At 37.6% G+C, this 25,994-nt stretch overlaps 1 protein-coding gene across 1 annotated transcript in view; it reads right to left on the reverse strand.

The window, feature by feature from the left end:
• Positions 1-257: 257 nt before the first annotated feature.
• EIF3H (eukaryotic translation initiation factor 3 subunit H) overlaps positions 258-25,994 on the reverse strand; it is a 98,931-nt gene continuing 73,194 nt past the window's right edge. Inside the window, exons 3-8 of the mRNA XM_043601625.1 lie at positions 15,102-15,269; positions 13,442-13,541; positions 12,067-12,216; positions 4,038-4,158; positions 1,888-2,020; positions 258-477 (exon numbers count right to left, since the gene is read on the reverse strand). Coding sequence (XP_043457560.1) covers positions 380-477; positions 1,888-2,020; positions 4,038-4,158; positions 12,067-12,216; positions 13,442-13,541; positions 15,102-15,269 — 770 coding nt within the window. The 3' untranslated portion in view covers positions 258-379. The remainder of the gene's footprint in view (positions 478-1,887; positions 2,021-4,037; positions 4,159-12,066; positions 12,217-13,441; positions 13,542-15,101; positions 15,270-25,994) is intronic.

Here is a 25,994-nt window from a genome sequence, read left to right on the forward strand (position 1 = left end):
GGGCACCAATTTGGTAGAATGAAGCACAAGAACTCACAGTGTGCCAGGGCCTCTGGGTCAGGAGTTGGGACAAGCAGCACTGGACTCTATGTTGAAATGTGGCATCTCAGAGGTGGTAGAAAAGGTGACGGAGCCTGCAGGTCTGAGCCTGATGAAGCTTCTGATCAAATCTGTTTTATCTTTTGAAGACAAACAGCATAAGCAAAACAAAAATAAAAGGCTAGACATGTCTAAAATCAAATGAGCAGGCAGTCAAGGTTGTTTTATTATTTTATTATTAGCTGGAAAGACTTCAATATGCAAGTGTATTTCTTCCAAGAAGTGCCCCAATGTGATCTCAAGAGTCCACGTTAACTCCTTTTCTGGAAACTTCCTTTTCTCAGTTGTTGTATTCCTGAAGAGCCTGGGCCATGAAGAGTTTGCCTAAATTTTGGGCAGTGAACTCCTTGATGTTCTGGCAGTAAGTGTTAATCTGGCCTGTGCATTTGGGAAAGTGAGAAAGAGAGTCACAATGTTCCATAAATTATAATGACCTAAAACACTAGTCAAGCAAGAAAATCAGAATGCAGGATCATCAGAGTTTTGTTTTGTTTTGTTCTGAATCAAGAGTTTATAAGAATCAATTCCATTTGTCCATATCCTTATAATGAAGAATGTAAGTTCTTTTGAAAATAGGCTATCTTCCACTCCTGGTTGCACGGAGAATGAAGAAAAACAGCAGTTAAGTACATATTAGCTATCAATCAAAAGGTACTGACTATGTTGATCAGATGCACGTTGTACTAAGACAAGTGAGAAAACAGCACTGGCTCTCCTTAGCCAGGCACAAAAGAGATCCAGATACCAAATCACAGAACTGCAAACTAAATGGACCTACCTGACCCAGATATGAACAAGTACAGTAGTTTTCAGTCTGTGCTCTGGAAATACTAAGGGTTTCTTCCTCTTCTAACCCAAGATAGAGCAGAAGCAGAGAGTCCATGTGAAGAAAGAAATACATCACTGCTCTTTAAGTCTTAGAATTAATGATCTAATCTAATGCAACATTTGTGCAATGTGTTTTGAAAATATAATAAATACAACTCTGCTTGAATTGGACCTTAAGTAAGGAAAACGTGTCCCAGTTTCCCAAATTTAACTTATATGTATTCTAGAAAATCTTAAGGAATTTGGAATTTCCCCCCACACTGAAAATGTACCAACAGAATTAATAAATTGTGGAAGATCATCTTTTGAGTAGGATTTTTACTCAAATACATCTCTCACAGGCAACTAGCTGATCAAATCAAACAGTATTTAACAGCATTTACACAGAAATCAGGTTATCATGGCTAAATAAGAGCACAATCAAGTCCTAGCAAAGGACACAAGACTCCACCAACCACTGAAAGGCAGTGTTAAATGGTAAGTACATCCACACAAAGTACATCCAGAATTGCATTCATGTTGCTACAATAGCAGTCAAAGTTAAGGGAAATCCTTTTCAATTCAAACACCCACAAACAGACATGGGCTCAGTGCTGGACTGGAACATGAAAAGTAAGCAGCTCGAGTTAAATGATCTTCTGCATTATGAGAAGGTAAACATTTTTTTCTTGGTTTCTATGAAAGATGACTCAAATAAAACCTTTCCACTTTAGAAAGTTTATAATGCCATCTCAAAAAATGCTTAAACAAGGAGTGAAGTGCAGAAAGAAACTTAGAAATAACAAAGACTGACATGTTCATAAGTTTCAGAGAGTATATGTGCTAGATTCAAATTCATCATTCAACCATTTTAAATACACTAGCTTTTATGATGTATTTTTCTGTTTATAGATCTTTCCTCGTCTCCTGCTTCCTAAGGAAGAGAGAAGAGTAGCCACGTTTTGCACCAGCTGACAGTACCTGCAATGAGCAGAGAATCCATCCTGGCTGGCGGCTGGGGTGGCTTGAAGAGCTTGGACAGATCCTCCTCAGGCAGTGGGGGCTCCCCTCGACTCTGGCGCTGCATGTTCTCCTGCTGGCGACGCTGCTGATACTAAAATTCAGAGGAGAAATTATTTGGTTATTTGTCCCTACCTGAGGAGAAAAAGAGACCCATTGTCAATTACGCGATCAGCAAAACTCCATTGCTCTGAATTCAAACTTCAGTTTTAAAAATGGTAACCCATGGTAACTCCTGCTTCTAAGAAGCTAATCAACATGGCAATAAAGAAAATGCCTTTGTTGGAAACTCAAGTGTCGCTCTGAGAGTCTATAATGATATGCAAAAGGCAAACTGGTTATGTAGGAAACTGGGGGCTTAAAAGATAAAGAAGTTCTTAATTGGTGAGTGAAGGGGAGTGATTTTACCATTTATGACAATAGGGTAAATGACGGCGTTACAAGTAACATTTATCTTAACTGTAGTAAGTAAAGGAATCAACTATCACATTGGGGAATTTTTTCAACTTTACCCCTACTGACCAAAACAACAATAATGCTAATGATGTTAATACTGTAACATCATCACTGCTATTATTACAGTAGTAAGCACTTCTACTGATCAGCTGTGCTTTTAGCCCTATAGCTAAGAATGAATATTAGCTTAGATAACACTTCAGAAACTTTCCAAACGAAGATTCCTGTGATTCTCTGAAGAGAAGGTGAAGATACATCTAAAGGTATGGCTTAACTACAAACTCACAGAGCAAATTATAATCAAGAGGTAACACTTGTGGGTTGCTTACAACAGCAGAGGGAAAATATCCCACACGTAGCCCTTAAAATGTCAGGTAATGAGAAACCAAGGTGGGCCAGTAAAAAGTTTAGGTCGTTGGATTCTTAAAAAGGGGGAGTACCTTCCTTTGCAAAGATTTCTATACTCATTAGGGGATTTGAGAGAAGTCAGACAAATCTAAAAAGGGTTATGAATGGTGGTGGTGGTACAAATAAGCATCAAGTACAAAGTTTTAAGACATATTAGAATTGTAAAAAATATCTGTAAGACTGGTTTCCAGAATCAACGGTCTCACAATTTGATACTCCAGGCTGCAACCTTCACCTACAGGAAGCAGCAGCAGGAGGACAGAATCATGCTAGGTCTTTTCTGCTGTCGTCATCCCCTGCTACCCTTTATAAGTGTTTCACCATCGCCATTTTTACTACCCATCATCTTTTCTTTTAAAAGGTATATACTTTATAGATTTCTATGTGTTTTTAAAATTCTAAGTACAATAGAAACAAAGTACTTAAATTTCACTATATATGAACAACTGATGTTAAAAAAAAGTTTGAGTGTAATATTCTCAGAACCCCTTAGTTATACTTGTGCTGAGAATTATACAGTTAACAACACCTAGTTTCAAGTGCATTTTAATAAAAACACAGTAGTCACATACAAACACTTTCACAGATGAACATTCTGGAATCAACTTATCTATGAATCAAGTGCTATAAGAACTCCTCAGAACAATACAGTCCTAAAAACAATATTCCAGGAACTGTGAGAATCATGTGGCCTTCAAGCAACACTAATAAAGAAAAGGCTAAATGGCCATAGCAGTGTGTATGTGCATGTGAGAATATTCAGGTAGTTCTAGGGTTTTTATCTGTATTATACTATCTATTTCACAGCGGTTGGTCTATTATTTCCTATCAAAATTGCTTGCTCTTAATCACAATTGCTCAGTTTTTCAAATGAACTGAAGATTGCTAACTATGCTGCAATGAGCCACTACCAAACCAATTATAGTTAGTAAAGAAATGAGCTGTGACACTCCAGAATCTCTTCTGCCTCTGATTTTCTCAATAAATGTATCTCTTATTTGCATAACACTGTCATCACAATCTGAGCTTAATACCAGCATTATTTAAGACAGGTATTTTAAAGTACAACTTAGAAATAATATGTGAGGAACATACTATATAAAGAATAACACTTTTAAATATGATATAGTTAGCAGCTATTAGTCAATGCGTTATCAAATACAATTTCAATAGTTTTGAATATAACTCTTAAAGCACCATACTTAGGAATGAATTCCATGTCTGTTGAATTTTTCCATAACACCAACCTGATGTTTCTGCTGCTGCTGTTTACTCGTGTTCCTCATGTATGTGTTATATTTAACTATATCTTGGCTCATTTCATCCACTCTGTCCATCAGCAACTGTAGATTCTTCCCCAAATGATTGCTGAAATGTAAAGTAAATATACTGGCATGTCATACTTTAAAGTTATAGCTCTGCCACTGCTCTAAACACTTCTGAGATATTAAACTGCGCTGCTATTTGCTAAAAGAATGAGAGCACACATACACATAACAAGGGTCCAGGAAAGAATGTGAATCAGCTTGTTATTAAACTTTTCATATTGAACTCACACTGTAACCACCAGAGCACCTGAAATAGCTCAGTTTCTTACTGTCAGAGCATACATGTATCAGAGTAGAAGCTGTTAAACATATCTAGCAGGATATCTATAATGTTTATTTCCTGAACAACCAAGTTTAACCTAAGCTCAGCACTCCTGCACCTTTTCCCTTAGCACCACCCCCTTCCCAACTGTGTTCCAGAGCATTTAAATCAAGACGCATGGAAAGGAAGAACCATGCAAACACACTAAGACTTCTGGTACATGATTTCTCTACCCAGCAGGTTCTAAAAGAACAGCATTTATTCTGTAAAGCTACATGAGGAAAGAAAGAGGGCTCCTTTCCCCCTGCCCTCCCTAGAATGTGTAGTACAGTCACTCACACTTCTTTTCCTCTCCAGAAATTTCTACTGCAGCTAATTTACCAAAATAATCTTAGAAAATGATGCTCGTGATTTGTAAAATGACCACCATATTCATTTATTTCTGCCTGTAACTAACTCCTACCATGGTAAAGCCTACTACTGCATACACGTACTCTAAAAATAACTAGTTAACAAATAGTATTCACTCATTCATTTCAAACAAGTATTTACTAAGCATCTATTATGTTCCGACTTCAGTGTTAGCAAACAGAGACAATGATGAATGAAACATTCACGGTCTCTATCTTCACTGAGCCTACAAATGATTAGGTGTGGGGAAGCGGGGAAGGGAAGGTAGAGACACTTTGGATAGTATGGTTGCACTATCCCTTTGAGGAGATGACAGGCTGAAAGCAAACGATCAGGAGGAATCAGCCAAACAAAAGTCTTCCTGGAGAAGACAGCATCAGTGCTGAATGCCTGTGATGCACAAGAACGAGGCCAACAAAAAGAGGAGGTCTCAGCCGTGGCTGGAACACAGAGGTCAGACAAGCCCACACGGGAAGTCATCAGCTGCACCACAAAACACTAATGACAGTTAAAGTGAATGAGACCCCTCAACACCAATTAAATGATGCCCTTGAGTTGTTCATGTTTGTGATATATTTTGCCTTAAATCTTAAAATGACCACTCTGGCTGCTATGCAGAGAACAGACTGGAGGGTACAAACCAGGAGATTAAAGAGTCTATTGTGGTGTGTTGACAAAGATGTAGAGAAACTGGAACACCCATAGACTGTGGTGGGAAGGTAAAGTGGTACAGCTGCTATGGGAAACAGTTTGGTGGTTCCTCAAAGAGTTAAAAGTTACCATATGACCCAGCAATTCCACTCATAGGTATATTTATTCAAGAGAACTAAAAACATAGGCTCACACAGAAGACTGTGCATGTATGTTAATAGTTGTATTATCCATAAAAGCCAAAAGGTGGGAAAAAAACCAAATGTCTATCAAAACATGAATGGATAAGTTGTGGTATGTCCATACAATGGAATACTATTGAGCCATAAAATGAATGAAGTCCAGATACATGCATAAACCTTAAAAACAATATACCTTGTAAAAGAACCTAGATACAAAAGGCCTCTCGCTATATGGTTCCATTTACATGAAATGTACAGAATAAAGAAATCCATAGAGACAGAAAATAATGAGTGGCTGCCAGAGCATGGGAAAAGGAGGGGTGACATGACTGCTTAATGGATACTATTTGGGGTGATGAAAATGATTTGGAATTAGTAGTAAATGTTTGTACAACATGGCGAATATAGCAAAAGCCACGATATATTGAATTCTTTTTACCAAGTTTTGGCTCTTTCCTAAATGAAAGAACACAGAACTGGTGTGTGTGTGTGTGTGTGTGTGTGTGTGTGTGTGTGTGTGTGTGTAAATAAATTTACCTTCTAATCCCAGGTCTGGAACTACCTACATAACCTTAGCCCAGTTGACCTAATGACGCTTTTTCAAAACATTCAAATGTTTCGCTTTTTTGCAAAAGTGTTTTTATCAAATTAAATTTTATTTCATATTTATCTTAGCCCATTTTAATTTCGTGAATCATTTTTAACTTTAAAATATTTCTTATTCTTTGGAAACAAGATAAGTATTTGTTTCTGTTTTTTTCTAATTACTTAACAGCTTGATTCTAAGTCACCTCTAATTAAATGTCTAGGCCAATGGTCAAGGTGAGTAATTAATTCATTTTTTCCTCCGAGTACTTAGTCCACATCCACTGATTATACAGTCACACTGTGTTCCAAATACAGTCAAGATTAAAATTTAACGATACTCTGTCATCTAAATGTACTCTTTCAATACACACTATTGAGTACATACATATTTTGCCAGTCACCCTGTCAGATGCTGTGTATTGAACTGTAAAAGACATTGTTGCTCTCCACCCATCCTAGTGAGAAGACAGGAATGTAAACAGATAAACACAACACAGGGATGTAACAGAAGCATACAAGATAGTCTGGCAGGAGGAGATGAGACTTTCCAGATAATGTGACAACTGAATTTTGAATTTTTGAAGAGGAGTTGGAGACAAGGAAGGCAGGAAGGGACATTGAAGATACTGGGCACAGGCAACATGTTCAGACACTCTGGCATGAAAAGCATGATGCCTTTGAAGAACTGCACTGAGGGCAAGATTGGGAAAAGAGAGCAGTGAAACTAAGAGGCAGACAAGGGTCACAGCACAGTCTTGGAAGCAAGGACTGTACGTTTGGATTCTATTCTAAGGCCAATGGGGAACCAGCCAGAAAGTTAAGCAAAGGAGTAATACGAGAGTACAATTTGCATTTAGCAAGATTACTACAATGAAAGAGGAATAGGAAGTTTTGCAGGAAGTTAAGAGACTGCGAAAGTAATCAGGAATAGAAATAATGAGGCCCTGGCCTAAGGTAGCAAAAGACGCAGAAATAAAATGAAATCACCCCAGGAGTGCACAAAGGGGAAGACAGACCCTGAAGAACACTGAAATTTAGGGATGAGCAAAGAGGGCTCACTGTGGAGAATGAGAAGTAACCTAGAACAGTTGTAGTTTCAGAGGCTCCAAAGAAAGTATTTCAGGAAGGGGACATCAACATACAAAATACTTAAGTGTCCACAATCTCCAGTAATACAGTGATGAAGTCCTCTGTGATTTCAGTGAGAGCTCTGACAACAAAGAACAGATGGAACACTAAGTATGACTATAAAAACAAGTGAGTATGAAGCAACAGGTGAAAGGAAATGGATAATAGTGGTATGACGTCAAAAAGCATTCTTTTTGTAATTTTGTTTCTTAAGATAATGGAGACTTAGGGGTGCCTGGGTGGCTCAGTCGGTTAAGCGTCCAACTTCGGCTCAGGTCATGATCTCACAGTTTGTGGGTTCCAGCCCGGAGTCGGGCTCTGTGCTGACAGCTCAGAGACTGGAGCCTGCTTCAGATTCTGTGTCTCCCTCTCTGTCTGTCCCTGCCCCGCTCATACTCTTTCAAAAATGAATAAATGTTAAAAAAAAAATTTTTTTTTAATTAAAAAAAAAAAAAAGATGATGGAGACTTAAACAAGTTTAAATGTCCTTTTTAGGAGATGTATGTTCAAATATTTAGAGGTTAAAAGTCATGCCAGCAATTCTTTATTTAAAAAAAATTTTTTAATGTTTATTTTTTTTGAGAGAGACAGAGTGTAAGCAGGGGAGGGGCAGAGAGAGAGAGAGGGAGACACAGAATCTGAAGCAGACTCCAGGCTCTGAGCTGTGAGCACAGAGCCTGATGTGGGGCTCAAACCCACAAGCTGTGAGATCATGGCCTGAGCCAAAGTCCGACGCTCAGCTGACTGAGCCACCCAGGTGCCCTGCCAGCAATTCTTCCCAAATGGTTCAGGAAAACAAAAAAAACAAAAAACAAACAACAAGCCATGCATTTATGTACATAGATAAAAAGAGAGCAGGTGCAAATGTGGGAGGATATACCACTGGTAAATCCAGGTGAAAAGTTTATGTGTGTTCATCAGATTTAACTCTTTCCATTTTTCTGAGGACTTGAACATTGTCAATTTTTTTTTATGGGAAAAACAAGTCAATAAATAAATAAATAACAGAAAACAACACACAGAGCAACTGAAGAATGGAGTCAGATCCCCAGAAGGCAGGAGGGACAGGGATGGGACAGCCCTCAGGAAGAGGGCACTGACCCTTCCATTTTCACCAATGAAAGAACTGAGGCCCAAAGAGCTAGAACAAATACAAGAAATGCTACAATCAACTATGCAAATAGTTGTTTAAAAAAAAAAAAAAAAAGTCTGGGGCGCCTGGGTGGCTCAGTCGGTTAAGTGTCCAACTTCAGCCAGGTCACGATCTCGCGGTCCGTGAGTTCGAGCCCCGCGTCGGGCTCTGGGCTGATGGCTCGGAGGCTGGAGCCTGTTTCCGATTCTGTGTCTCCCTCTCTCTCTGCCCCTCCCCCGTTCATGCTCTGTCTCTCTCTGTCCCAAAAATAAATAAACGTTGAAAAAAAAAATTAAAAAAAAAAAGTCATTTATACGCTAAGTGCAAAAGGAATTCAGAGAAGAGAAAAGATCACCACAAACCCTATTAACTGGGTGATGGCGGGAAGGGTAATGACACTGGAGAAAACCATAAGGGAGAGTTATTGCCATATGAAGAGAGATCTATTATTTGTTCCCACACCTTAAATCTTGAAGAATGACTACACTGATTCGAGCAATTCTACTGGAATAGACTCGCCCTCTCTACCCCAAAAGGTCTTTAATATAAAGCACTAATGTTACGTATTGTTAAGTATATGTAATTCGTGAAAGAACACAAGCACGGATCTGTGGCCTCTAAACATTTCATATCATTTATATCACTACAATGTTCTTCAGAAATATATCCAATAAGAAATACTCAAAAGTCTGCACAACAGGTCTTGAAGGGCAAAAGGAATTAAAATAATATCTAACTATTTCACAGATAACATTCACAGGAAATCAGGTCCATTACCAAGAGCAACTGTACAGGGATTTCTTCAGTACCAGTTCAACTAGAATACTGAACCAGGGAGGTATTATTAGGAAATTCAATAATATAGCCTTTTCTTTTATTGTCAAGGTAAACAAAGAACTGAAAACAGCTCACTTAAACAGATGTGAACCAACACATGCAGAGATATGCTGTAGTCTGCTCTGGCTGTAGTATCAATTTATCTTTATCCTTAATGTATAATGCCCACCTTCGTTTACTTTTTTAAAGAGGAAATAACATAATTACTTTTTCAAGTGTGAAAAGCTGAAGGCTTGTGTAACACATTTTTAAAAATTAATGAAGGCTGTTATGAGGCAGCCATTACCAGAACTTCCATCCAATAAAATTAAAATTAAAAATTAGAGGGGCGCCTGGGTGGCGCAGTCGGTTAAGCGTCCGACTTCAGCCAGGTCACGATCTCGCGGTCCGGGAGTTCGAGCCCCGCGTCAGACTCTGGGCTGATGGCTCGGAGCCTGGAGCCTGTTTCCGATTCTGTGTCTCCCTCTCTCTCTGCCCCTCCCCCGTTCATGCTCTGTCTCTCTCTGTCCCAAAAATAAATAAAAACGTGGAAAAAAAAAATTAAAAAAAAAAAAATTAAAAATTAGAATTGTTTTAAATGAAAGGAAATGCAGTATGCTTTATTCACAGCCTAGAACCAATTATCAGGTAAACCAAAGAAGTGGTATCCACATATGGGTTGTGAAAAGCAAGACCACGCAAAATGTTTGAGGAGCTGCTAGAGCATGATTTCTGATGTGGTTTCTTAGAAAAAATTTCATGGCGACTGACCTGATTATCATCAGCATGCTATTAATGTTAGAAATTAAAATCTGAGGGGCGCCTGGGTGGCTCAGTCGGTTAAGCGTCCGACTTCAGCTCAGGTCATGATCTCGTGGTTCATGATTTCGAACCCCGCATCAGGCTCTGTGCTAATAGCTAGGAGCCTGGAGCCTGCTTTGGATTCTGAGTCTCCTTCTCTGTCTGCCCCTCCCCTGCTCATGCTCTGTCTCTCTCTGTCTCAAAAATAAAGACATTAAAAAAAAAAAAAGAAATTAAAATTTGAGATGTACAAAGGTTATAGTTCAGTCTGTTAAAACAGTATTATCAGTTTGGGTGAATATAACCGTCCATTAGTACAGGTACTGCTCAGGGTTGCTTCATTTTCTTCCCTTCCAACAGGAACACAAATTTACCTTTTAAATAATTTCACATTTAAAGAAAAGGACCTCTCTTTCTATTTCACATAAAATATAGAAGATAAAACTATAATAAAATATTTGTCTAGAACTTAGTTGCTATGGCAAACTGGGAGCATTTTCTTGGCTATTATAAATGCTGTTCTGGATAAACAGGCATTACAGACCAACTCACTGGTAATGTTAAAGCACAAAAGGGCTATATTTGTTTTGTATGCTCAATAAGCTTGAGAAAGGGTGAAGGCATAAATTATATGAGCAAACGCTTTCACATAATAAATTTAAAATTATTGTGTAACTACATATATACTTAATGTATCAAATTGTAACCTTGCATGCTAAAGAATGTTCTTGGCGCAATGCTTTAAATACAGGTGTGCTGAATGTGTTTGTAAAAGTAATAAAGAAAAGTATGACCTTCTAAGAGAGACAAATTAAAGGACTATTATGAATATATGTTTGCAGTCCACAGTAACTCTTTAGTGCCAAATTAGCCTTGTAAGCTGGTTGTACACTCCGTTTACCACGCAGTGTCCATCTCCTTCCTCTGTACAGGCTTTCTAGTGGCCTCTATGATGGATTCATCCAATAGAAGTGGCCGTTCAACCACAGTCCTATCCATTCCAGGGCATGGAGAATACTGGGCTCTCTGGTCCTCCCGGGTTTATGCCACTCATCTTATAACAAAGAAGTACAAGGTCTGTATGTTCTTTTGCGCAAGCTTCTACCGGGGGTTATAGAAATATGACAAATAACTGAGCTTCGGTTCCAAACTGTGTGCTTAAGAAAACACACTTCGTGGTCATTCAACAAATACATACTGATTGAGTACCAACTCAGCCTATTTAATTTCTACAGGTCTGCTGCTAGCACCCTCCCACCACAAAACAATCACCAACATCAAGCTTAAAGGGCACTTAAGAGGAGCTACATAGATGATTCCGCTTATATTTCTGTTAAGAGCAATAAATGATAGGAAAAGAAACATTAATTCCATAAAGGAAATAATGTGTTTGGAACACCTCAGTGAGTACTTTACCAACACAATAAATACCTAGCAACTAGATAGCTAAAGGAGTCACAATGGAGGAGATGATGTCACCACTGTCTAGGACAGCAAAAGCCAGGGTCATGTTTGGAAAATTCTTAGTTGAAAATCCACACTGGAAATTCACTACTAATACAGTCTGTATCTGAACAAGGGCAAGTGCCACCAGTAAAACAAATAAGCATTTTTGTTTTCCTCCTGAGTATTATTAAATATCCAGACATAATACCATAAGCCTCTAAGGACAGTGTACAATAAATAAAGCTAAGCCCCAGAAGAAACAAACAGACAAACAAACTCCTCTCCCAGGGGCATTTACCATATCAAAGTAAAAATGATACAGCAAAGGCATCAAAGCATTCTATAGGAATTATTAGTATTCAAACACTTTCATTTGATCAGTTTGGCCTTTTTCCTGGGATCTTAGCAGGGCTGGATAAATACTACATGTTGTTATGTCTTAATTTTTTTCTTGATTCATGGATTAAATTCTGAGTGAATCTTCTGCAGAAAGTGATAAAAAGGGACTTTTCATGAGACAGGGCCACTTACCTGCTAGCAAGACTGAGCAATTCATGTTTATCTGCTACAGCTGACTTCTTCTCAAGCTCCCACATTAGGACGTTGATCAGATGTGAATTTTTAATTACAATCGGCACTTCTTCAAACATGTGCTCAAAGGTGATATTTCCCTTTTTCAATCTGTGAAGCATGTTAAAAATACTTTAATCTGGTGGTCAGAAGTAAGTGTTAAATTGACTATTTCATACATTTTCCCTAATTACAGGCCCTCTCCAGGATCTCTGTTTCATTAGCACTCTTTTAAAAAAGGAGAGAAACGAGTTTCACAGAGTCCAGCATAAGTCGAATGATTTGAATAACACTGAAAACAATCCAAGTTTGAGTTATAAAGCTCAGAAAACAAGATTCATGGCAAAATAAACTATTTTTTCTCCGTAATCAAGTATCTTCAAAATTTCATTGATACTAAAATGTAAATGCCATGGGAAGTAAAGCTATATAATCTATATCTAAAACATTTCCCTAGAAAAGGGAAATACTCTAGTTGCTGGAAAGTTCATTTTAAAAGCCTACTGAACAACTAAATTCACCACTAGCAGAACACTCACAGGATATCCTATATACGATGGTTCAGAACACAGCAAAAATGCCATTTTTCATAATTTAGTTATAACCACCACTCCCAGGAATTGTTCATGAGTTAGCTTTTAACATTTTTTGCCTTAATTTCTTTAGAAGCTATTAGGAAACCAGCAAAAAAAAAAACTACCTGTGCTAAATGAAGTTAAAGCTACTAACTTTAATAAGAAATAAAAATTCCCATATTTAACAGGAAATGAAAGAATTCTGAATTTTTTTTAATTTTAATGTAAATATTCCAATGCCATTATGTAAGATCATAAAACAGCTGTACTAATTAATTCTGTTCATACCATCAACCATAAAATTTCCAAAAACCCACATTCCTTATGGATACCTTAAACTGTTTGTATCTTCCCCACCCCCAACCCCCAGCCCCCAGCCCCACAAAACAGGAGTTCACAAAGTAAGACCTACATCTCACAGTCCTCCTGACACAGAGCTCATACTCTGACAGCCGCCGGTCACTCACCTAACCTCCCTTTATTAATCATTTATTTCCTCAAATCCAGTAGCTAATTAATTCCCACTCCAAATGAATTCACTCATAGTGAGAACAGACAAGACATTCCACACAGAACAGTTTAAACATGGAAAGGGAGAGATCAAGTGGCACTCGGCCATGCAAAAGACGTCTACCGTCCACACGGCAGAAGCATTACCACGCCACCACCACCATGGATTCAATAAATGTGGCAAACTAAAACCTTAAAAGAAAAAACAGCCAATGCTTTACCATATGCCTCACAGGCCCCCAAACACTTACGCTTCAGGAGAAAAATCCTTCTCTTTACAAACTTCCATCAGTTTAGGAGTCAGTCGGTATGCTTTCAGCGAGAGGGACCCTTGGGCAGTTTTTATGGGATCTCAAATAAGGAAAAGAGAAAGAAATTTACTAGAAATTTTGTTACTACCAGTGCTTGAATGACACTGGTTCTAGGCACATTGTCACTTATCATACAATCTTTGCAAAATGAAGATCAAAATAAATGATCAGAACGCATCATGAAGCAGATTGGAACCAGCAAATAGTTAAGTGAAAATGTAGGAACCCTATCGTCCTACTTGTAATTGGGGGGGGAGAGGAACTTCCTCCCTGAAGTAAAAATAAAGGATTCAAAACGAAGCGATTCTCATATCTATTCCTCAGCTTCAACAAGTATTCTTGATGAAAAGTTGAACTTTTCAAGAAGAATACTTGAACAAGTATTCTTGATGAAAACATCTCATATGTTCTATACCTTACATTCATCCCGTATGACAAGAAAAATACTAATGAATATTAAATATGAAAATACACTGCATGCACTTGTGCAGTTCGGTTGACTAATTTAAATGAATAACCCTGCAAACGAAATGTATCCATTCTAAGAATCACTGCCCAAGTTTAGTAAAACAGATTCTAAAAACAAAACAACAAAAAAGTGCTATCACAAAAGTGTCTTTTTAGTTTCAGAGAAACTAATTTTGTCGAAAACTAGCTGCTTAAATACTCCCTGAGTAAGGGAGCTTAGCACTTGCTGCATGATAACGGCTCCGGCACGCCAATATTCGCCTAAAACCTGTGTTAACATTCATGTTGTCTGAAACTTAACACAGTGAAACTTTTAGCAATAGGTGATAAAATGAAAACCAAAATAGATTGAAACAAGTGGAAAATTCATCAAGGTCTGATGATGCAATGTTTCCAGCCAATATAAGTACACTTTAACAACTTGTTCTTTACTGTAATCCAATTGTTAACATACTGAAACAATTTTGGGGCAGCTCATAAGATTGATCGTATTCATTAGTATTTTTTCTGACAGATACTCAGGACGTTACATTTACTTCTCAGCTGGAAACTATATGCAAGTCTGCCAGATATGGCAAACTGTGAGTGTTTGGGGAGGGGGAAGGCTATAAAGCTGTTAAATTGCCTACAGTTCTGATACAGCACAGAACATCTGGTCTGGAGAGCTTGAGGAAACACCATTAAATAGGCCGAAAAGAAAAAAATCTTTGTGCTAAGAAACAGTCCAGGTTTTGTACGCTGCTGTCAGAGGTATAAAAAAAAACTTGGCACACTGTGTTAGGATTGGTCAGTCACGTACAGAGCCAGACACTCTAGCAATTGGGGTTTGTTAGACATCTGGTCGAGTTCCACCAGCCCCTTCAAATGAGGGAGGGGAGACGGAGGAATAAAAATGAAGCAGCTACTCCAGCATTCCAAAATGTACACATCAGGGCTCTGATAGCAAGAAAAATAAACAGAGAGAAGGAAACCCTGTCTAGACTTAGCTGCTGCTGAGGCTGCTGCAGAAACAGGGTTGGTATTTACTTGAGAAGGCCTGCCAGGCTGCTCTTAGAGGCAAAAAGACAGAAAGCAAAAATAGTAGTAATAACATTAAGGGAAGAAAAGAATAATAAAGGAAACTCCTACTAACCGTAAATGAGAACGACAGATTCCTCAATGGCATGCTGGTAACTGAACTGAGAATCCAGGAGTGCTCGGGTGACGAACGAGCCATAGTATGTGGACTGATACCAGCCCACGTGGAGATGATCGATGTTGACATGGCGAAGGCTGCGCATCATTTCCATCTGATATTGGACTAGACGATATAGAGAGGAGGGGGTAAAAGAAAATCTATTTAATGACGCCACAAATATTAAAAACAAGCCTTTTTGGAAATGAGTTGTTACACAACAACTTATAAGCTACAGGGAACAGGTTTCCAGATTTAAAATTCATTCAGTTCACATATAAAGAAAATGAATTTAAGCTTTCAAATCATTTCAAATCCCCGAAGCTTTCTTTTTTTCATTGATGAAATAACATGTTGTAGAAAAGTTACTAAAAACACAATAATAATGCCTTGTTCTAAAAATGAAATTATTTGTTAAATGTGGTTTCCACTCCCTTCTCAAAACTCTTAAAAATAGTCAATGTTTAAGAAAACAATTTGTGTATTTGCTATACTGGTTGGTTTTAAGAAATTTCATTTGAATTAGTAAGTGAGAATAGTTATCAATGTCTTCTTCAACACAGATTTTAGAACTGAGAAGTTAAGATCATCAGGAAAATGAATGGGGAAACAATTAACTACCACATTATTTAAATATGAACAGAATACAAGCTGTAGCTGATTTAAAATATAAGAATTCATTTTTGCCTTCATTTGGTGCCCCCTACTGCATATGCTAAATTTTAAAAAGAACTCTTTTCTTGTGTGTTCTTTTGTGTTAACTAATAGATACTAATTTTTCATTAGAGTTATAAGTTAATCACCATGTGTAGAATGAAACGGTTGAAAGACTTTTACTCCCTTCAAATTAATAACTATAATGTGCATTATTAACTTAAAGCAGTATTATTAGAAAAATAGGTGCAAACTGAGAATATGATAAATAAAAGATTAAAACCTTTAAAAGCAATATAGCCCAAAAATGAGTAGCAAATAGGTAATACAGGAGAAAATTTTATAGTCAACCTACCATCCAGGCTATTTCTATTATAATGAATGCACAACTATGTGGAATAAATATATTTGCTTGACTCAGAATCTAATCATTTCATTTTTAAAACTCTTAATCAGGTTTTAGCAAATGTAAAGTTATATGTTTGTCATTTCCTTGGTTATAGCACTATGGTTTTATAAAGCAAACAGGATTCAGGATCATAAAATACAAAAGAACCTTCCTCAGATGGGCACAATCTTACTTTTCAACATTTGTTACTAGGCAAAGAAATTACAAATCTGCTTAATTTCAAGGAAAGTTCTATTTCTCATGATAAAATACGGCTGTCAACTTGTAATTATTCAAGAATTACATGTTTTTTAGTTTCTCTTTTTACATACAATATGATGGCCTCAAGAAGAAGTATGAGATAAATATGACAATCTTATATCAATTTATCTTTTATCTTAAATTTTTGTATCTCTGGCACATAACAGACTTCCTTCCCAGCTAGTTTAACAGATTCATATCAAACACATAAATATGGCATAGAATCACTGCTATGGTCTCTCTCTGCTTTAAAATTCCCTCTTTTAAATTAAAATCACTAACTTGGCAAATGAGATTTAATCACAGTTAAAAGTTCTAATATCACAAACAAAACAGGAGCCAGACTAAATTTACCATTCATTTTAAAGGGACAAGGAGAAGATGGGGAGAGAGTAACAAGCAATTGACAATTGTCAACACATGACTGGATAGGATGATTTATTTAAGTCAGTACTTCCAAAATATCGGTCAATGTACAATTTAGCTATAATATAAGGAGAAATTAGATTCACTTGGCAACAGTAGAAAAAAGAAAAGACTTGGAATCTTGAGATCTAGGTTCTCATACCAGTGCTTCGATTTTTCCCATGGGGAGTCCTGCCATCCAGGTAATGACATTTTTCTGACGCTTAACTTTCCCATCTCCAGAAAGATCTAAGAGCTCATCACAGTGAAAATGTTGTGACTCCACATTGTTCACTGAATATGTTAATTATAAGTAATAATTTTTCTATAGACTAAAGCATAGCCTCCAGCATGCACTAATACTTAAAAATGAATTTCTCTGAAAAGCAGTCTGTAATCTTACTAAGTCTCTCCCCAAATAGCCTGAATACAATAGCTTTTATAATAGTATTTTCAGGATGCAGGAGGTAAAAAAAAAAAAAACAAAAAAACAAAACAAAACAAAAAACCTCTATGAACAGTAGCAAGCCTCCAAATTCTTTCTTCATCCAGAATCTTACCTACTTTAAGCCCCTTGGACAAAAATGAAAATAAGTGTTCCTTTTAGCTAGGAAGAGACTCAGGAATAGGCGGCTTGTAGCCCTACAGAGTTAACACTGCTCCAATGTATTTAATTCTGAGAACTGAGAAGTGGAGAGACAGCTTCCGTGCTGGTAGAACTTGGGGCAGGGGGAGAGAGAGTTGGTGGGTGAGGAGACCACTTCCACTTAGCCATTCTATAGCTTAGAAAATCATGACACACAAGATTTTGCAAAGCTCTAATAAAAACTCATTTTTTTTACAAGTATTTATTTATTTTGAGACTGAGAAAGAGTGCACGCATTGAAGGGGCAGAGAGAAAGGGAGAGAGAATCACAAGCTGACTTTGCACCATCAGCGTGGATCCCAATGAGGGGCTCAAACTCACAAACCCTGACATCGTGACCTGGACCAAAACCAAGAGTTGTATACTTAATCAACTGAGCCACCCAGGCGCCCCTAATAAAAACGTATTTTTAAAGTCATAAGCGTTTTCACATGACCTAAATATGGCAAATAAATATTAAAATGTAAGGGGTATGAACAAGACAGGTAAGTTGATAAAACTGCTGTTCAAAATCTACAAGGCACCGGAATTTCACTATTATACAAAAAATATATTCTGGGCCTATTCTGTGTGAAATTTCTGGATAGTCTCTATTTTGGTTTGGACTTACTACCCCAACTTTAAAAATGAAAAACCACAACTTAAAGAATGTCCTCCTGGAGGCGTCACACCCAGAAAGAAAGATCTAAAAGGACTGCGAGGGATCCGTGAAAAGATGAGCACAGGGGTGGTGCTGGGGCTTCCAAGTAAAGCTGGGTACACTGAGGCCCAGTCCTCACCAGGACTACTCACATGAGCCTGCAGTACACAAAGAGGTACATTGGATTCAATAGAAAGAATGTTTAAGTGACATTTTTCTATTATATACAAGCTGAGGAACAAGAAAAAACTCACAGCCAGCCAAGTGAATTGCTTTCTCTGCAGACTTTTAGATCTGTGTCCTCCCTCTAATGTTGACACAGACGCGTGACTCTTATCTCCCTTCACCCACGCAGCGTTTCCTTTCCTCTTCCTCCCACCCACATTTTCAAAAAGCACAAAACCAAACCCTGCAGAAGTACCCTGGTAAACTTAAGTAGGGATAAGAAATGCAAGCAGACCGTCCTTTAAATGGTCTCAAAACCATGCTCCTGGCAGCTACCACCACTCAACTGATCTGAGCTGCCACACCAGCTCACACCTTTCACCCCTCTGGGCTACGGAAGACACGAGGAAAAAAATCGTGAAAAGGTGACGTGGGAGGGAATTCTACACAGGAAATAAAGAATGGTCCCGGCAGATGCTAACCTTCCAGGTGAATGCCATCGTTGCTTTTGTGGCTATGCTAGTTTCTCTAGGGAGTCATAACAAGTGGGTGCTTAAGGCACACGCAAGAGACCCAATGTAGCTACAACACAAAGGTAACAGGGAAGGGGAGGAAGCTCATGCTTTCGGGAAGTGGCTGTGATGATGCCTTGTTCCAGCCCACAGACTCTGGGTGAGTGGGAGGTAGAAGGATGTCTGCCTTCTTGTGCCCAGCTGGACTCACTTTACTGGGCTGGAGTTTTAACAGGAAAGCATACAAGATGTGCCCAGGCAGAGATAAAGTTCACTCCTATTTAAGGAGTGCCTCACACCTCAGAACAAAGAGAATCACAACAAAAGAAACAAAAGGAAAAAAAGAGAAGGAAAAGAAAAAAAATAAGGCTCCTTGATACCACAAACTCCTTACTGCAGAGTTAATGCAGGTCAATGAAATAAGAAACCAGCATTTAAAGGCATCTTTGTAGAATTGGTCCAGGGTTAGGCACGCTCTCACTTTTGTTCTAAAATTCTCTTATTTAACAGAAAGAAGCCCAAGTAGCAATTTGATCCAATGATACTCACTTCTGAGTTAATATAACCAAATATTCCTCGGGTAGTTCCCAAAGATGAATAGAAAGAGGAAAACTGTTTTGGAGGGGGGGGGGGGGGGACTATTTTTAAATCACGGTAATATCCAACAGAAAGCTCAGAATTGTATAGTGAAAAGTTTAAGAAAGAACTTTTTAAGCATTCTTAGCTTAAAAAGCAAACACTTTACAGAATGAGGAGATACAGAGCACAGCAAATGAATTTCAAAAACAAACTGATAGCTACCATTAAGCCAACTCCCATTACTAATACAAAAGCTATACGTAAAATGCAGTTGAGGTAGTGCTACAAAATTTGGAAGGATTATCAAAATGAGCTGAAGTTTTATAGTCTCTTCAATCTTTACAATTGTCTTAATTGGTTAAGCCTCTCCCAAGCAAAGGAGAGCCTGGTTTACAATACTGAATAACTGTTCAAAGTCTGGCACCAGGATATTCATATTCACTTTTTCCAGATATCCTCTTTGCAAAACAGTCAATTTTAAATTGCCTAGAGCTAAAACTATCTTAACTGAGGCAGGCTGCCCAATAACTATTCCTTTCAAAAATCCACCACATTTGTTAGGCTTTCTCTTGTTTTTATCTCCAAGTTTGAAAACACTGAAAATAATATGTTGTTTTATATTTAAATGCTATATCTGGAGTTATGCCGGCAAACAACAAACAAGCTTGAGATATGAGTTCTCCTGAAGATCACTGAGAAGGACAATGAATGGATTAGAAGCTTTTTAGTTCAGTAGAATAAGTAGCCAGCATTCTTTCCCCTTCAATTCCTTACCCTTGTCTTTAAAATCATCTTTTTTATTTTATTATTTGAAGTGAACCCTATTAAAAGATAACTTCTCGGTGAAAAACAAGAACAAAGAACTACCACAGTTGGCTTGTTGGGATGACTGAAAGCAGAAAGTTAAATCTGTAGGTAGCATAGTTTAATGTCTGTCAGATTAAGGGGAAAAAAAGTGTTTTATAGATGTCTTATTAACTTTGAAAAGACAAAATAACCTAATTTAAACTTTAGAAATTAAAGACAACTTAATGGACGTACTGTCTCATTTAGTGACTTAATACTATATCGAATGAATCCAAATTATTTTAAAATATATTGTCATAGAATTATATTAAAAATATCCATATATATAGGCTGGAGGGTAAGGGCAGAGCTAAACCCCAGGAGAGAAACTAGCACTTAGTGAGCACTTATTATGTCAGACTTCCCACTAAGTGGTCCACATATGTTCTCTGACCATATTCCTCACAGGAACTCTAATGAGCTAATCACCATTACTGAAATCCTCTTAGAAAAACTATAAAGTGGCAGGACTCAATCTGACTTCAGACTCTGTGACTCCAAAGCCCAGGCAACCACCCACTTACAGAATTTCATCTCTTCTTATTCATAAAGTGTAAATTATTTCTGAGCCAATAAAGCACAACACACAAAACACAACAGAAATACTCAATTTCTAGGTTTCAAGAAAACACAGTTCATACATGTCTGACCACTAAATCAACCAATAATTTAGCAATACCAGTAAGATGTTAAGTGATAAAACTACCTTCAAAGGTTTTTAAATGTCAAAGCCTGTAGTTATCACAAATACGTAATCAAACTCCTAAAAACACTGCATTCTATGTCACTATTTGAAACTTATGCCAATGCTACTTTGTAACTAAGAGGTGGCTTGGATCAAAGATGACTCACACAGCACAAGTAGGGGGACACAGACCAGATGCAGCACATGCTCTTGGCAGCAAAGAAAACTACTAAGCTCAATCAAGAGATACAAATGGCTTTAAAGCAAGCAAGCAAACAAAAGCCCACAACTCTGTACAGCAGAGCTCAATGATTTCAACAAACATGACAGGGAAGTGGAACACATCAAAACTTCCTATCTGTTTTAGCATGAGGGCTAACCTAAGTAGGACTTTTAAGAAAATAATTATAAGCCTCTTTCCCAGCAGCACCATGGGACACCAGTAAGCACCGACAAGCTATGAACTCTGAACGTATTTACCTCAGTATTTAATAAGACCAACTACTCTGTGCTTTCCTCTGCATATCAGACTTTCTGCCAAGCTGCACATACGTTGCAGGAAGTGTTCGAAGCCAGTAGCAGATGCAGATTTAAGCAAACAGAATGTGCATTTGAAAAAAGACTTAAATAAGAGTCAACTTTGGGTGGAGAGAACTATGGGGTACATGTGTCTTAAAACTTCCATATTCTCTTCACCCAAGTCTGTATCATATATTAATTCTTTTTTTTTTTTTCAGTTAAAACATCTGTTATTAAGGCCACCCCTGTGAATGCTTAAGGATTTTGGTAACAGTTCGTTTTTCACATTAAGTGCCTGATATATATCCTACTCTACTTAAAAACTAATCTGTTTTATTTTTAAAAGAAATAAGAAAAATACTGCCTTTCTTTATAATCTTACAGAAATGTTTTTTAAATAGTTCATTTGCCTTGGGTGGTTTAATTTCTTCTTTAGAGCATTTATGAATTCTGACCAATAATTCCTTCTAAATGCCAACCTGAAGATAAGGGAAGTGGTGGGGGGGGGGGGTGGTGACTCTTTTAAAACTAGTAAGAGCTTTGAAAATTAGGGGAAATCAGGTTTTTTGAGGTTTTAATATGCCTCAAAAAGTCTTTTATGAAATAAACTGGACTCTTTACAGAAAATAACATGTACATCCTATAACAATTTCATATAGTTACCCTCCTAACCAAATCATGAAACACAGCCAAGAGATCCTATTTCTTTGAGGTTATGAGAATTTATATATATACATATATATATATACACACACACACACATATACATATACATGCATATATACACATACACGTATGCATGGAAATATATATATATGCATGCCCTTGGTCATGAAAACACATGCAGGTAAGCAGGTAATAGAGAGCACAAGTTCACTGTATGTCATCTAAGATCTATTTATACAAAGTGAATTCACCTCGACAGGACCAAAGGCTATAGACCTTCTCATCCATCACCATGAAGAATTCTCTCCTGAAGAACAGCCTATTGGCCAATGCTACCTCTTCTACAATTAAGAGCATGATATGTTAGAAGATCAAAGGAGATTTACAAAATTATGTATTTCATTCTAGGTTACAGGCTTTTTCATAAGGACAGGAAACACCTCTGTCATATTTACAGCAATACATCAGGCACTACTTTAATGCCAGCCCAAAGTTAAGTCCTCAACGTATTCAGGGAAAAAAAATGGAATATTTCAAAAACATGATTGCTGTTAATGTACTAGAAAGGTCACAATTATTAGGAAATTATATATATATATATCTTACTATGGATCACAAAGGACAGGAAGTGGCCTGCTTTAAAACACAAAAAATCATCAGTAAATCGGGACTAGGCAAAGTATAAATTAGAATATAGAAAGAAGAAATTGCAGGTGAGGCAGAGACCTGAACAAAATAAAGCAAGCCATAGATATTTTTATTAAAATACACAAATTTGGCTCTGAGAATCCTGACAATCAAAGCAACAAGGCAAACATGGTTATTTATATTATCCAAAGGGAGAAAAACATCAGATCTCACAGTAGGTTAAGACTTTCTCTAGTACTTAACCCTAATATAAAGTTTTCATGTAAGGTTTCAAAGCAAAATTCCTATGTAATTTTTTGAGAAACAGGAGACATTTCCATAATAGAATAATCACATCCTATAAATCTACATTTTTAAGGTAAAACAAAGAAAGAATGGCCTCATGAGTGTTTTTTATTTATTTTTTTTTTTAATTTTTTTTTTCAACGTTTATTTATTTTTGGGACAGAGAGAGACAGAGCATGAATGGGGGAGGGGCAGAAAGAGAGGGAGTCACAGAATCGGAAACAGGCTCCAGGCTCTGAGCCATCAGCCCAGAGCCCGACGCGGGGCTCGAACTCACGGACCGCGAGATCGTGACCTGGCTGAAGTCGGACGCTTAACCGACTGCGCCACCCAGGCGCCCCACGAGTGTTTTTTATAACACACAAAATAGTCTGTACAAGTTATCAAAAAAAAGAAGGGTTGCCAGAATGAATTAAAAATTTCATCCCCTATCAATTCAAACTCCAGTTGTTCAAAAATTAGAATGAGATGCATTAGCAGTAAGCAGTAAATATTCAAAATAGAGAACAAATTTGGGGAGGTACTATTTGCAGTGTACAAACAAAACTGTTCTTTCTGAAACCATTTGCTGAGAACCACCTGTGCTGGGAGCCTCAACAAGTTATAGTGACACCATCTTCTAAAAAGTGGCCTCTTCAATATGGCTGCCCAACAAGTTGGTGGTAGTTAATACATTCATCTCTCTGAGCTTTAATTTCCCCAGCTGGAAAATAGTGATTTCCACTTCCAACCATATGATGATGGCAATTTAAAAAATTTACCTTCCATCCACATGGCTCTGTGCTTACTGAGCATTTTCAGGGGAAAGGCCCGTAGATTCTACACACTATAAAGGGATACACTGGCTTTATCCATCCCGCCCTCAAACCCTACTACTTGCATGTTTCCTCCCTATATGGGGCACTTTGAGTCATCTTCCACACTCAACTCACAGTCATCTATCTACGTTCTGAACTGGTCTCAAATTTATTTTCCCCAAGGCATTTAGAATGCTTCTAAAAAATCTCTAAATGGCATGGGAAAATGCTCATGAGATGCTACTAAAAAAAGCAGATATATAAAACTATAAACCATATAAATGCCAATATGTAAACAACCTGGGTTGCTCCCTCTTTGTAAGGAGAAAGACTAGAAAGAAATATGCTAAAATGGTAATGGCAATAGTTCTCCAGGGAGTGATACTGTGTATGACTTGTTTTCTTACCTATGCTTGCCCTTGTTTTCCATGATTTTTGGCAAAAGAATTGTGCAATAAATATAATCTTAAAGAAGTGTGTACATACGTATCAATAGAATGTTCTACTGATACTAACTTGCTGGCATTTGCCATGGTCACCAAATAACCTAGATACCAGCACTCCTGGGAGCAGGGAACAGAACAGGGTACCAGGCTATCAGAATCTGAAGTAGCCAATCTGGTCTGAATACCATCTGCTATAGACTGATTATGACCCACCCCAATTCTTATGGTAAAGCCCTAACCCCAAATGTTACGGTATTTAGAGATGAGGCCTTTGGAAAGTAATTAGATTCAGTTGAGGCCATGAGAGTAGGGTCTTCATGATGAGATTAGTGCCCTTCAGACACCACATAAGAAGAGATATCGCAGAGCCTGCTTCTATGTGCTCACGCGCACTCTCACTCTTTCTCTCTCTCCATCCACAGGCAGTACTGAGTACTTTGGGCCATGTAAAGACACAGTGAAAAGTGCCAACCCTGCTGGCACCTTAATCTTGGACTTCTAGTCTCCAAAACTGTAAGAACTAAATTCCTGTTGTTTAAACCACCCAGTCTACTGTGTTTTGTTACGGCAGCCCAAGCCAAGATACCATCTTCATCACGTTATTAGTTGTGTAATCTACAGCAAAATTATTTTGGCCTAGGTCTCCTCTGTTATAAAATGAGAAGAAAAACACTACCTACTTCAGAAAGTAGTTAAAAGAGGATTAAATGAACTCATTTACAGCAAGAGCTCTGTGTACTAAATAATCTCAAGAAAAACTCAATAGGTCTTTACCATCACCTGTTCTTCAGAAATGCAATTTAGAATCCAGAAGTCACGTATGGCATTTATCTCGATCAATGTCCAAGTTTTTGGAAAACTAGATTTGATTAACTTGGTCACCAAGTGTTGTATAAACTCTCCGTGCCCATCTCCATATGGGAGTAGGGGGGAATCAGAACAGAGAAGGGGATTAGAGGTTGTATGACTACAAAAAAGAAAGTCTATGAATCTGTAACATCCATTTCATGAAACCGAATTCTTGTGTCCAAATATGAATATGATCAAAAACCAATCTAGCATGAAAAAGGATGACAAAAAAAAAAATACTTCTTACATACTATATAAGCTAATTATATTCAGTACAATAAAGAACAGATTCAATAAAGAAAGAGACAAGCTACAGAAATTAGATTTCAAGAAAAGGTAATCTTGGGTGTCCTATTATTACTATGCATGTAACACTATAATTGCATTGTACTACAGAAGTTTCTTTCTCCTGATTCCATTTATAACTCTTCCAAAGAAAGGAAATCAACTCCCTGTCCCCTCCCAACGGGTGACTTTAAAAACAACACTGAGGATGAGGGTCGGGATGGGGAGGAGTGAGCAGTAATGCCAGCTTATACGGAGACTAGATAAAGGTTACTGGGAAAACTGCCACCCCCAAGGAAAATAGCTGAATTCAATCAGATATAGCGAACAGCTTTACAACATGCCCCTACTGGATCCACTGTAGCAGCCTCATCTGTCCAAAGACAGTTTCCTTTACCTTCAAACATCAGGACAATTTAGATGAGAAAATAGTATTAAAGATGCTGTAAGAAGAAAGTCAAAGGGACAAGATCTTTTAAGAAGAACTATAAACTAAAGACGGGACAGCTGGCAAGAATGGCAAATGACCAGACTTAAGGGAAAATAATTTCCTACATATTACTTAAAACAGAGAA

The sequence above is a fragment of the Prionailurus bengalensis genome, chromosome F2 (genome assembly GCF_016509475.1).
Source record: "Prionailurus bengalensis isolate Pbe53 chromosome F2, Fcat_Pben_1.1_paternal_pri, whole genome shotgun sequence".
Lineage (NCBI taxonomy): Eukaryota > Metazoa > Chordata > Mammalia > Carnivora > Felidae > Prionailurus > Prionailurus bengalensis.